The 13979-nt window shown below is 42.8% G+C and overlaps 1 protein-coding gene across 2 annotated transcripts in view; it reads right to left on the reverse strand.

The window, feature by feature from the left end:
- The window catches only part of LOC106605095 (calsyntenin-3), a 42748-nt gene extending 30716 nt beyond the window's left edge, over positions 1–12032 (reverse strand). Inside the window, exons 1-7 of one of the 2 annotated variants that reach the window (XM_014200399.2) lie at positions 11584–12032; positions 10457–10523; positions 7425–7547; positions 6284–6494; positions 5827–6035; positions 4359–4508; positions 309–494 (exon numbers count right to left, since the gene is read on the reverse strand). In XM_014200399.2, the coding sequence (XP_014055874.1) occupies positions 309–494; positions 4359–4508; positions 5827–6035; positions 6284–6494; positions 7425–7547; positions 10457–10523 (946 nt within the window). In that variant the 5' untranslated portion in view covers positions 11584–12032. The remainder of the gene's footprint in view (positions 1–308; positions 495–4358; positions 4509–5826; positions 6036–6283; positions 6495–7424; positions 7548–10456; positions 10524–11583) is intronic. The other variant, XM_014200400.2, reaches the window with a different exon arrangement.
- Between the last annotated feature and the right edge of the window lie 1947 nt (positions 12033–13979).

A 13979-nucleotide genomic window follows, 5' to 3' on the forward strand; every position in this document is an offset into this window, starting at 1 on the left:
TCCCCCTGCTGCTATTGGACCAGGTCTCTCTTGGAAAAGAGATATTATCTCAATGTGAAAAACCTGTATAAATAAAGGTAAAATAAAAAATAAAAAGATGATATTGTGAGCTGAATGAATATCAGGGCCTGTACTCTCCCGAAATGCATGACTGCATTACTTCATTTCATTTATGCACACACCACAATACAAGGTATTTTTATGCTTATGTGGCAAATAGGGCTAAAACCTATGTTTTAGGATAGTCACAAATTATTATCCCAAAGATTGAATCCATCATGAATAGCCCAGACTCAAGCAGCACTCACCACAGAGTCTGCGCACTGATCGGTCTGAGTAGCTGTCCCTGTCACAGCCCTTCCCAATATGGCCAGTCTGCAGCTCTACGGTGGCCTGGATGTTCCACACAGTCTCTTCGCAGGTCTCCAGGTGCAAACTGGGGAACAGGGGAATGCTGCCTGACCCGGGGGTATACTCCACCCGCTTCGACCAGCCTGAAAACCAAGAAAGAAAATAAACCATCAAAATACAGTGCATTCGGAAAGTATTCAGACCCCTTGACCTTTTCCACATTGTTTCGCTTTCAGCCTATTTAAAAATGTATTACATTACAAATTTTCCTCATCAATCTACACACAATACCCCATAATGACAAAGCGAAAACAGGTTTGTATTGTAATTTTTCTAAAATATATAAAAATAAAACTGAAATACCTTTTTTACGTAAGTATTCAGACCATTTGCTATGAGGCTTGAAATTGAGCTCAGGTGCATCCTGTTTCAATTGATCATCCTAGAGATGTTTCGACAACTTGATTGGAGTCCACCTGTGGTTAATTCAATTGATTGAACATGATTTGGAAAGGCACACACCTGTCTATATAAGGCCCCACAGTTGACAGTGCATGTCAGAGCAACAACCAAGCAATGAGGTCGAAGGAATTGTCCGTAGAACTCCGAGACAGGATTGTGTCGAGGCACAGATCTGCGGAATGGTACCAAAACATTTCTGCAGCATTGAAGGTCCCCAAGAACACAGTGGCGCCATCATTCTTAAATGGAAGTTTGGAACCACCAAGACTCTTCTTAGAGCTGGCTGCCTGGCCATACTGATCAATCGGGGGAGAAGGGCCTTGGTCAGGGAGGTGACCAAGAACCCGATGGTCACTCTGACAGAGCTCCTCTGTGGAGATGGGATAACCTTCCAGAAGGACAACTATCTCTGCAGCACTCACCAAACAGGCATTTCTGGTAGAGTGTCCAGACAGAAGTCATTCCTCACAGTAAAAGGCACATGACAGCCCGCTTGGAGTTTGCCAAAAGCCACCTAAAGGACTCTAAGACCATGAGAAACAACATACTCTGATGAAACCAACATCCTCAGTCTGAAGGAAACCTGGCACCATCCCTACGGGGAAGCATGGTGGTGACAGCATCATGCTGTGGGGATGTTTTTCAGTGGCAAGGACTGGGGGACTAGTCAGGATCGAGGGAAAGATTAACGGAGCAAAGTACAGAAAGATCCTTGATGAAAGCTGTGTGCTTAGACAAGTTAAGACAACGCAGGAGTGCCTTCGGGTCTCTGGATGTCCTTGAGTGTCCCAACCAGAGTCCGTACTTGAACCCGATCGAACAACTCTGGAGAGATCTGAAAATAGTTGTGCCGCAACGCTTCCCATCCAACCTGACAGTGCTTGAGAGGATCTGCAAAGAATGGGAGAAACTCCCCAAATAAAGGTGTGCCGAGCTTGAAGCATTTTACCCAAGAAGCAGTGGCGACCCGTCATTCAGGGCAGCTTTGTTGCCTGTTATTTTGGCATTAATACGTGTCACATATCAGTTTGCAAAAAAATATGTTTTTATAAAGCCACATACAGACATTGTCTCTTTTTTGCTTTCTTGAGTAAGTCAGCTCCAAAATGCAGGTATTTCTGACTAGCTCAGTGCTTTCTCTGGTGGTGGTGCAGCCAGTGGAAAGTACAGAGCATAGGGGTTGGTAATGTTCTCTAGTTGCGCTGTGATTGGCTCAGTGTTTTGTCACTCATGGGGACACTACGTCACCACAAAATCTATGGGAGAGCTTGAAAATTTAGGCCCTTTGGGTGCTGCTTATAGATTTACATTATAAGTGCCCATCCAAGAAGGCACAAGGTCATTGGCCACAGATGTCAAATCATATATATCTACCGTAGCTTTGATTGGACTGATCATGTCAACATCATACTTTCAAAATCTTAGCTAGCAAGCTAGACAAGCAGTCATCGTCCTGAAACAAGTCGACAATCTACAGGCAAATTCTTTTCAATCCTTGTCATATGAAGAGAAATTATAGATAAAACGTATCGGTGCTCATCTGCCATTGGAAATAAACATAAGTTGGAAATCGCAAATTCAACAATGAGTGGTTTGGAAGGAATCAGTGGCTAACTGCAAGTGTTGCAAAGCAATCACTAGCCTGCTATTCAGTGGAGAGGGTGTGTGGTTCAAGTCTGGGTTTAACGGTCTCTTTTCCAAGCTTAAAAGGATAAACATTCACATGCAACACCATGGGCCAGAAAAGGTTGAATACATTGGCCATGCTGTCAATCCAGCATGACTTCTGCCGCATTCAAAACATCTGAAAACTCTGAAATCTTCAGTGAGTTCAAGACAACTGGGATCTCTTGAAAAAAACAAGTTCCGACTGGGAAAATACATTTTCAACGGTCATCCAACTCAGAATTTGCAAGTCGGAATTCGGGCCTCTTTCAAGAGCTCGGACCTGAAAATCACTGACGTCATGATTCGACCTTGTTTTTTCCCCCCAGAGTTTCCAGTTGTCTTGAAAGCACCATAAATCGAGAGAGAATGCCAGACTTTGATGACAAAATTTGCCAACCAAAAGGACTGCCGCGCCACCTTCCTGTTCAAGTGAGGATAGAAGGCCAGCATCCTAGAGTCACCTTTTCAATGTTGATGTTGAGACTGGTATTTTGCAGGTACTATTTAATGAAGCTGCCAGTTGAGGACTTGTGAGTCGTCTGTTTCTCAAACTAGACACTCTAATGTACTTGTCCTCTTGCTCAGTTGTGCACTGGGGCCTCCCACTCCTCTTTCTATTCTGGGTAGAGCCAGTTTGCGCTGTTCTGTGAAGGGAGTAGTACACAGCGTACGAGATATTCAGTTTGTTGGCAATTTCTCGCATGGAATAGCCTTCATTTCTCAGAACAAGAATAGACTCACGAGTTTCAGAAGAAAGTTATTTGTTTCTGGCCATTTGGAGCCTGTAATTGAACCCGCAAATGCTGATGCTCCAGATACTCAACTAAAGAAGGCCAGTTTTATTGCTCCTTTAATCAGGACAACAATTTTCAGCTCTGCTAACATAATTGCAAAAGGGTTTTCTAATGATCAATTAGCTTTTCAAAATGATAAACTTGGATTAGCTAACACAACGTGCCTTTGGAACACAGGAGTGATGGTTGCTGATAATGGGCCTCTGTACGCCCATGTAGATATTGCATTAAAAATCATCCGTTTCCAGCTACAATAGTCATTTACAACATTAACAATGTCTACACTGTATTTCTGATCAATGTGATGTTATTTTAAATGGACAAAAAATGTGCTTTTCTTTCAAAAACATTTCAAAGTGACACCAAACTTTTGAACGGTAGTGTATGCCCCCTTCATTTAAACAATTTTGGGGGAGTTTGCCACACCAAGATTTACATGCTAAAATCGCCACTGCTAAGAAGACTCCAGGCTGTAATCGCTTCCAAAGGTGCTTCAATAATGTGATATTTCAGTTTATATATATTTTTTTTAAACCTGTTTTTGCTATGTCATTATGGGGTATTGTGTATAGATTGACGAGGGGAAAAACAATTTAATCCATTTTAGAATAAGGGTGTAACGTAACAAAATGTGGAAAAAGTTAAGGGGTCTGAATTCTTTCCAAAAGCACTGTAAAAAAAATTCTGTGTTAAGTCATTCATGTTATGATAATTATGCTCTAAAGGCAAAGGTAAGTTGTGTCCCTCGACCATTCACATCAATTAAGATATCACGTAGCATTATCATCTTTTGTTATCACCATTTTCTCAATTGAAGTCTGCAAAATACAACCCAACAACATCCATTCTATATGCTACAGTATCATTTCACACACTAATGTAGTTCCAACAAAGATACAGCCTGCGTCCCAAATTACACCCTATTCTCTATATACTGCAGTGCATTACTTTTGACCACGGGCCAAAGGGCTCTGTACAAAAGTAGTGCACTTTATAGGGAATCCATTCCACACTACCACTGAGGAGGCAGATGAAGAAGTCATGAATAATGAGGGGGGTGATGCGTTTAGTGTTATTGATTACCGATCCAGCCGGGTTTGCAGGACGGTTTGACCGTGACGACGACCTGGGCGTCGGCCTGAGCGCGGTTCTTGCCACAGTCGAACGCGGTCACCCAGAAGGTGTGGACGCGCTGACGCTTCGAATCCAATGGCTCTGTGTTCTTAATGTTACCTAGGAGATGTGAGTAGAGGGAAGGAGAGAGGGAAGGAGAGAGTTATGTACAGTACAATACAAACAGTCACTCACTCACTCAAAAGCACAGCAAGAAAAGTACGCACTCTAATACACACTCTCAGACACAGCAGAATTGTTCAGTGGAGTATATTCAAATGGAAAAGGCAACGACAGGGGAGGGAGAGAGAAGAGAGAACGATATGAATGAATAAAGACAGTTTCTTCTTACAGTATATCTAGAGACGAAGAGAGAATGTCGCAAAGCTATGGTTGACGGAACCTGCACGACAGGCGCCAGACAATGAGAGACAGGGGCGAGAGAAAGACTGTGCAAAAGGGAGGGATGAAAGAGAAAGAGAGAGCGAGAGAGAAGGGGGGAGACAGTGAGAGAGACAGTGACAATACTAGGGCATTTAAACCGCCGGGGCTGAAACAAAAAGCTGAAACAAAAAGTCTCTGTGCTTCATCTGGGCCCAGTAGCCTGACCCATATATTAAAAGGAACTTCTCATCCCCTGCAACCTCCTCCCCAGTCACTGCCAATTGTGCAAAGTCATGGTAAAAACCTGACTCCTGAGAAAATCTGCCTCCCCCTATGCCGTTGTCATATTTCAAAATGCCCGCTATCGATCTCCCACCAGCAGCCCGTCAATGGGAGTCTTGCAGACCGAAATCAAAGCCTTCTCCTCAGAGGAAGCATGCCTACAAGATCAACGGAAACACTAGACTAAAGGCCTAACCCCCTGAACCTATTGTCCTCTGGGCTCTGTTCAAAGAAACCTACCCTAGCAATGTTGATGCGGTAGCTTTGCTTACACAACTACTACCTACGCACATGTATGTTGTTCTGAAAGCTAGGACGATCTACCTGTGAAGGCGGGAGTCAAACTGCTTTTCATAGAGCATAAACATGCCGCAAATCTATTAAATCGTAGTACAAAAGGAATGCTATAGCATAACAACGGCAATGTGGGTGAGCAAGATACTTGGAAATGGCTTAGTTCATTCTCTAGCAATGTACATAGTAACAAGACCAGCTGGAGACAACCAAAATAAAACAGGGAAATTACCTCGTATTTTTACAGATTGGTAGTCATCACCATGCTAACTGTTGTTTTCATTGGGGACAAGATGTCAACTCACACATCATATTCACTTTTCTAGTATATGAATCAAATAAAGAAATTGTAAAGACCAGAGCCATATATTTAGATAAACATTTTCTAAATGGCTCTGGTAAAGACTAGGCAAACCCTCATTTATTTGTGGAAAACTACTGTAAAGCCCAGCTCAATTGTCGTAGCTGTAGTTCTCACCATCGTTATCGATGACAAAGGGAACGTTGGGGGTGATGATGTCGTAGAAGCAGATCTGGCTGTACTGCGGGGAGCAGTCTGCGTCGAGGGCCTCAACGCGCACGATGCGGTCGAACAGACGGCCTTCTGGGACGGAGGCCTCATAGCGACGCTCCACGAACACTGGGGAGAACTCGTTTACGTCGTTCACACGTACATGCACCGTGGCCCTGAAAAAGAGAGAGAGGGAGAGAAAGAAAGAGAAATAGGAGAAAAGTAAAGAGCATGATAAAGATGAAGGAAGAGAGGTCAATACATACATAACTGCATTGTAATATAGTAATGTATTGATCAAGCATAGCATTGACAAATACCCAAGGGTTAATCATTCTCCAAACTACAATAATCAGCATAACCTCTGACAACAACCCTATCCATTAAACCTATTTGTCCTTCAGGGTAATGTAGTGTATCTCACTTGTGGGACTTCTTGCTGTTGGCTCCATCGGGGCCCTCTCCACAGTCATAGGCCTGGATGGTGAAGCTGTGCTCCCGCTGGCTCTCACAGTCCAGGGGCTCTTTAGAGCGGATCAGGCCCTCCCCTGTCGAGCGGTCCAGAACCACCGCCTCAAACTGTACCGAACTGGATCCCGTGGGCCCATTGTGCACCCGGAAGCCACAGATCTCACCTGGAGGAGAGAGAGAGAGGGGAAGGAGAGAGAAGGGGAGAGCCCAACTCATTTTAGTACTAATTCTAGTGACTCTCTGTGTATCTCAATAACCCAGTAGGCTTCCATTTTGATGATTTACATTGACAGATTTACTCAAAGAGTCTTCAATGGCTAAAAAAATTAAAAAATGAATTCATTGATCTATTTCAATGAACCCCATGTGATGTTACATGATCCAATCAATCACTTTATTGTCCCAGTTGGGAAATGTGTACCATAATGATTTCTGTGAGCACAGGGCATATAATGTCCCCAATGAATACAAATAATTGAATTTCACTTGGCTGTGGAGGACCAGTGCAGTACCCAGGAATAGATTTACACAGACTATTGGGGCGGCCCTAAAAATAGAGGACTGGACAGACATGATTATTTTCCATGTTAATATTTGTAATGCTTATGGGAGTGCCCAGCAAAATCCTTTCGGTACCGCTTTATTTACCTGGAATTTACTGAATCCTGTGGTAACAATGTGAACTTTCTGGCACAAATGATGGTGCTTCATTGGTTATTATTGTGTCATTACCATTTGACTCTGTCCATTCTAATTTTAGGGTGGCATAACATTAAAAAATGTCTAACAATTTCCCCTCTACAAAATGCTTACTCACTGTAGGGGTATTGTGGGACTCGGTTTTCAATATGCCAGTGAGATAGTGAACTAACCGTGGCCATTGTAATCAATAGCAAATATGTTCCAAATGGCAATATGTTTTGTGTTTATACTCGGTGTTAATTAGTAAACACCCGGTAATATTTGTACCGTAAAATACAATGCTACCATACTTTCAATGCTAATATTTTAGAATGCTTATTATATGGGGGACTCCTGATTTGTTATAGGACTGCCAAGTGCCCCCGATCAATCTAACCATGCCTGTACTGTACCGGCATAGTGCAGTGGAGCGTCTTTATCCAGGGCGAACAGTGGTGGGTTGAGAAGAACGGTGTTGTCGTTCTCCATGACGATACCCTGGTACTCCGTCTCGATCCATGGCTTGTGCTTATTGGCTGAACGGCAACACAGGAGACAAAAGGAGGATTGGGTTAAACGGAGCAATCAGAAGGGGGGAAAAAACATGGCTATTTGTAACAGCCGTGTGTGTGTGTGTGAGAGGACGTGTGTGTGTGTGTGTGCGTCCGCAGATACACGTACAGACAAATAAAAGACACACACACAGAAATGCACACACTCAAACCCCACCCCGGCCCCCTAACACACCCGTCAAGTGTCACTCCACACCTTGCGTCAGTTGGCAACATAATTACACCTAAGCCGATTTCACCTTATCACACAGGGAGAGGTATATTGCACATATCAATCAGAACAGCCCAAGCAGCCTGCCCACAGGCACACTTCACTCACTGGCAAACATGGACGTCCAAATTAAACAGGGAAAGTTTGCTGTGAATCCACCCTCTAATTGCCAATTAATTATTAATTTCTTTCCAGAATGTTCACCCATATCAATCAAAGGCTGAGCTAACGAGCTGAAACAGTGACGATTTTACACTCAAATAATCAAAGACCAAAACAAAAGCCTGGGGGCTTTTATTTTAGACGTCTCCCTCACTAGACCCTGAAATGATGACGTTAGACTCAGACAGCAATAACAGAGCCACAGGACATGTTGTGTAGCAATCGCTCTGCCGTTTCAACATCAAAACACTCTGGCAAATTAAAACAATTAAAATGCCAGTCTGGTCTGAATCAACGTGAGATAAGAGTTCTACAGAGGAGTGGCTTCTGTCTGGCCACTCTACCATAAAGACCTGATTGGTGGAGTGCTGCAGAGACAATTGTCATTCTGGAAGGTTCTCCCATCTCCACAGAGCAACTCTGGAGCTCTGTCAGAGTGACCACCGGGGTTCTTGGTCACCTCCCTGACCAAGACCCTTCTCCCCCGATTGCTCAGTTTGGCCGGGCGGCCAGCTCTAGGAAGAGTATTGGTGGTTCCAAACTTCTATTTAAGAATGAGCGAGGCCACTGTGTTCTTGGGGACCTTCAATGCGCGACACAATCCTGTCTCGGAGCTTTACGGACAATTCCTTCAACCTCATGGCTTGGTTTTTGCTCTGACATGCAGAGTCAACTGTGTGACCTTATATAGACAGGTGTGTGTCTTTCCAAATCATGTCTAATCAATTGAATTTACCACAGGTGGACTCCAATCAAGTTGTAGAAACATCAAGGATTATCAATGGAAACAGGATGCACCTGAGCTCAATTTTGAGTCCCATAGGAAAGGGTCTGAATACTTATGTAAATAAGGTATGTTTTTTATTTTTAAGAAATTAGCAAAAATGTCTAAAAACCTGTTTTCGCTTTGTCATTATGAGGTATCGTGAGTAGATTGATGAGAAAAAAATTATTAAATACATTTTTGAATAAGACCGTAACGTATCAAAATGTGGAAAAAGTCAAGGGGTCTGATTACTTTCCGAATGCACTGTAGATATCCCACTGGGCACAGACATCAGCTCAACATTTAGTTTTGATGTACATTTGGTTAAGTTGTCAACTAACGTAAATTAAAACGTGGAATAAACCAAACATTTCACCATATCATTGGATTTAGGTTAAAAGTTGGATTTAAAAAAATTGTAAATTCCCTTACGTTGATTACTTTTTCCCTAATCCAATTAGTTTTGCCACATAGATTTTTTGTTGTTGAAATGACGTGGAAACAACGTTGATTCATCCAGTTTTTTTCCCCCAGTGGGATGTATGTTTGGTTGTTGAGTCAATTTGACCATTCCCATTTCAAGCTTATCTTTCTAAAAACAAAAACGTTTTTTTCTGAATATTCAGGCAAGTTAGCTGGCTAACGCCTTCATCTTGCTTTGTAGTATACCCCTTTGGTCGTGTGACCAGGCTGGTGAGTCATGCCCAGGCTAGTGAGTCATGCCCAGGTTAGTATTCACCATCCTCAATGGTTAATCTGATACGAACACTGCCTGTACTCAAGCTTCTGATCGCTAACGCTCTCTCCCTGCCTGCCTGTCTCTCTTTCCCATCCCCTCCCTCTCACCCTCCTTCCATCTCTCTGCAATACAGCATTAAATCTGAACATCAGGGCCATGGATTACACCCTAGGATTACAGATTGAGAGACATATCTTTCCATCCCTCTCTCTCTCCATCTCTGGCACTCTTCCTCCCTCTGTCACTTTCTCTCTCCACACAACATCCCCTCGTTCTCTGCCCTTCTCTCACACGCTTCTACCTCTCTCACTCTTTATTTCACTCCGTCACTTGATTTAACATACCATATCTCTCTCTCTCCCTCTTCCTCTCCCCACCCACCCTTCCTAACTATCTGTCGGTTTCTCTGTCACACACGCGGTGTCTGTATCCCTTCCCTTGGACCGACTCCTTTTGCTCCCCTTCTCTCCTCTCCACTTGTGTCTTCCTGTCTTTCAGCATCACGCCCTTCCTCCTCTCCTCCCTCGCCCTCCGACGTTCCTCGCCCCACTCTGACCATTTCAGTTTCACTTCAAGTCTCCAGCATGATAATCATTGGAACAACGTTGGTTAAATCAAGAGTCATGGCCATCCACAGTGATCTGAGAGAGGATTGAGCCTCCTTTGAAAGTCATGCTATCATTTACACACAGAATCACATACAGCAACATCCCCACATTGATCAAAATACATACATACAGGCTACATGATGGACAACACTCTATAATGGTGATGTGTACGCAATCATACATTACAGACATATCATATATTATGACTTTGAGCACAGTGAGTGGGTATATGATTGAATTCCCCCTAGAGTTCAGGGGACAGCGACAAAAGGCCCCCCAGGCCATGAGCGTGACTACAGGTATGTGTTCTCCCATGGCAATAGAAAAAAATAATAATAATACTTATTTCAGCGGTACAATTAACAGTCAAAAGGAAAGGAAACTGACCTTTGTTGCCATTGGCAACCGAAGTCAAGCAAAGGAGGAGGAAGGAGAGAAAACTCATTCTGTCCATCTGAGGGAGGAAGGGAACGGTAGAAGGGAGAGGAGGACAGGGAGGAGGGAAGAGGAATACAGTACATGCATTAAACCAGGGGTGTCAAACTCCTTCTACGGAGGGCCGAGTGTGCTGGTTTTTGGTTTCTCCTTTCAATTTGTGTCCAATTAAGACCTATACAACCAGCTCCTAACTAATCAGTGACCTTAATTAATCAACTAAGTACAAGGGAGGAGTGAAAACCTGCAGACACTCGGCCCGCCTCAAAATGAGATTGACACATTCAGCCGATCAGCACTGGAAGATAGACTGAGGTGTAGAGAACATAGACTAGACAGGACAGAAAGACAAACACACATCAGTAAAAATCCTAATTCATTAAACAGACATCCAACAGGAATCTTCCGGCGCTATACTTTCACCTCATACAGAATACAGATGAATAATACATAATAACAAAAGCGCAGTAAAACGACAGCACATGGGTCCAGGTCATGGTACAGTTAAGTGAACTGTAATAAATAGCCTAGTAGTGTCTAGTTATGCTGCACTCATTTTGAGATGGTAAATTATACAGTGATGTTATAGCCTATACAGGCCAATATGCTGCTTATGCACACACCTACTCACTGCCCGTGTGGGTGTGTTAAGGGCTTGGTGTCCGTGCCAGTTGGTTGACACAGTAGTCAAAATGATTCCATGGGGTATTGAGCCGTTATTGGCATCACGATACCACGCAGTCTACCATTCACTGCCATGCGTAAAATCGAAGCCTATCTAGGCCTATGCCTATATATTCAATCAAAACAAAAAAACTTGAACGAGACTGTGTAGAAGGCCGTACAATATATATTCTACTCAAAATTAATAGTTAGCACAGGTTGTTCAAGGCTACACAGAGGTGATGCAGACATGCGACAATAACTAATCGATTGTATACCCCATATTGATGGATAGGTGCATCAATTGGCACCATACGCCAGTAGATCTATATTTGGACCCCTAAAAAATATTGTCTTAGACATAGATGCTGGTTACAATCAAAAACATTACAAAGCCGCTGTCAATTTCACATTACCGTGGTGAGTGTGAGATGTTTTGGTACCCAACACTACCCTCGTAGCATCCGCGCCTCTGCAGCTCAGCTATCCTCCTCCGACGCAAAACAATCTAAAGCGCAGGTAACGGAATTTCATACACAGATCTATTGAATATGCTCAAATGTGTACGCTTCAGTTTGATGCAAGACTGATACGAACGGATAGCATCTCAATAGCGATGTCCTTGTTTTCGGCAGACGTCGCATGAAGGGGCAAAAACGATGGGAATATAACCCTGACGTCCCCTCCCTCTCCGTGTTTCTTAACCCGCCCACACTGCGTCCTCTTCTCTCTCTCCAAATCTCTCCCCCTGCCAAATTGCGCTGTTCTCCCTGTTTATTGAATTCTCTATGAGGGTGTCAGGGCCAACGCATGATATTACTCATTTCGGCGCAACATAATTAAATTGTTTTTGTCTACATGTAGTGACAAAGCTGGGTGCACGCTCTCTTAACAGCCACTACCTTTCCCCGCCCTGACTGCAAAATTACGTCATATCACCCCTTCTGCCAGACAGCGTGTACACACACACAAGTGATGGAAAAAGTACCTAATTGTCATACTTGAGTAAAAGTATAGACACCTTAAAAGTAACTCAAGTAAAAGTCAAAAAGTATTTGGTTCTAAATAAGTATCAAAAGTAAATGTACTGCAAAAATATACTTAAGTATCAAAAGTGTAAATAATTTCAAATTCCCTAATATAAAGCAAACCAGACACCACAATTTTCTTGTTTTTAAAATGTACAGACAGCTAGGGGTACACACTAACACAGACATCATTTACAAATGATGCATTTGTTTAGTGAGTCTGCCAGATCAGAGGAAATAGGGATGACCGTGTGTGTTCTCTTGATAAGAGTGTAAATTGGACAATTTTCCTGTCCTGCTAAGCACTCAACATGTAACGAGTGCTTTTGGGTGTCAGGGAAAATGTATGGAGTAAAAAGTACATTATTTTCTTTAGGAATGTAGTGAAGTAAAAGTAGTCAAATATAAATAGTGAAGTACAAATACCCCAAAAAACGACTTAAGTAAAAATACTACACACCACTGACACACACCTCTTTGGTTTTTAAAATCCAGCATTTTAATGAACATTACAAAAAGTTTATTTAAAATTATTCCCCCCCCCCCCCCCATTTCTCTTCTCCTTTGTACATTTGGTAGCAATAAGGCAAAAAAGTAGTCTCTGGAATAACAATTAATTCACATCAATTAATTATTACCACAAGTATAAATATTATTAAAATCTGGGTTGTTGCTACAGTGAGTCACTGCTCTCCCAATGTGTCTCTGCATTGGAAAAGGATAGTGGTAGAAGTTGCCTCTTAACACAGATGTAGGAACAGAGTATCTGACAGGTCAAACATTCTAGATCTGACCTTGCGTCAGTGGTTAGGGAGAAGTTTTACCAAGTCCTAAGAAAGATAGAGGACGGTGCTAGATCTCACTGGTGATGCTGTTGACATTGGTATGGTGATGTCACTCAATGTAAAAGTGGTGGTTTTGGTTACCTGTTGTTTTAGTTGTGAGTTTGTTTTCCAGTTTGTTCAGAGACAGCCAGGAATGGTGTGGGGTGGCAATGGAGTGAGAGGAGGATGGTGAATGGCAGACAAAGCCATGAGGCGAGGGGGATGGGGGAGGAGGAAAAAGTCATGAGGGGGATGGGGAAGAGGAAAGCATTGAAATCCCTTCATGGAATCTTATCCAAAGCTACAAAATGGTCTATCATAAAACCCTCCTAAAATAGCTATAAAATCCAGTCTCATCACGAAATAAAAGAAAATCTGATTTGAAACCAGAATAAAATGTAAAAACATTCGTTGATAATACAAGGCCATTTTTGAGTCACGTGTTAGTGTGTACAGTGTTTTACAGTGCTTCTTGTGAGTGAGTGTTGGCCAACGGATCAATGAAAACACTCCTCCTCAAAAATATATAATTCCCATCAGAGCAGCAATCCTTGGTTTTTTTGTTCTCAACAAAATGCATGTTAACATAAAATCTGAAAGTGCCAAATACATTTCTGTTGTGCCTGAACCATAGCCATGTCTGTGCAGGTTCTTTCTACACCGAGTAGCGAAAACATTAGGAATACCTGCTCTTTCCATGACACAGACAGACAAGGTGAATCAGGCGAAGCTAAGATCCCTTATTTATGTCACTCGTTAAATTCACTTCAAAATCAGTGTAGATGAAGGGGAGGAGACAGGACAAAGAATGATTTTTAAGCCTTGAGACATGGATTGTGTATTTGTGCCATTCAGACGGTGAATGGGCAAGACAAAATATTTAAGTGCGTTCTCTCACGTCACCCCGCTCCTCCGCTCTCTCCACTGGCTTCCAGTCGAAGCTCGCATCCGCTACAAGAC

The sequence above is a fragment of the Salmo salar genome, chromosome ssa05 (genome assembly GCF_905237065.1).
Source record: "Salmo salar chromosome ssa05, Ssal_v3.1, whole genome shotgun sequence".
Classification (NCBI taxonomy): domain Eukaryota; kingdom Metazoa; phylum Chordata; class Actinopteri; order Salmoniformes; family Salmonidae; genus Salmo; species Salmo salar.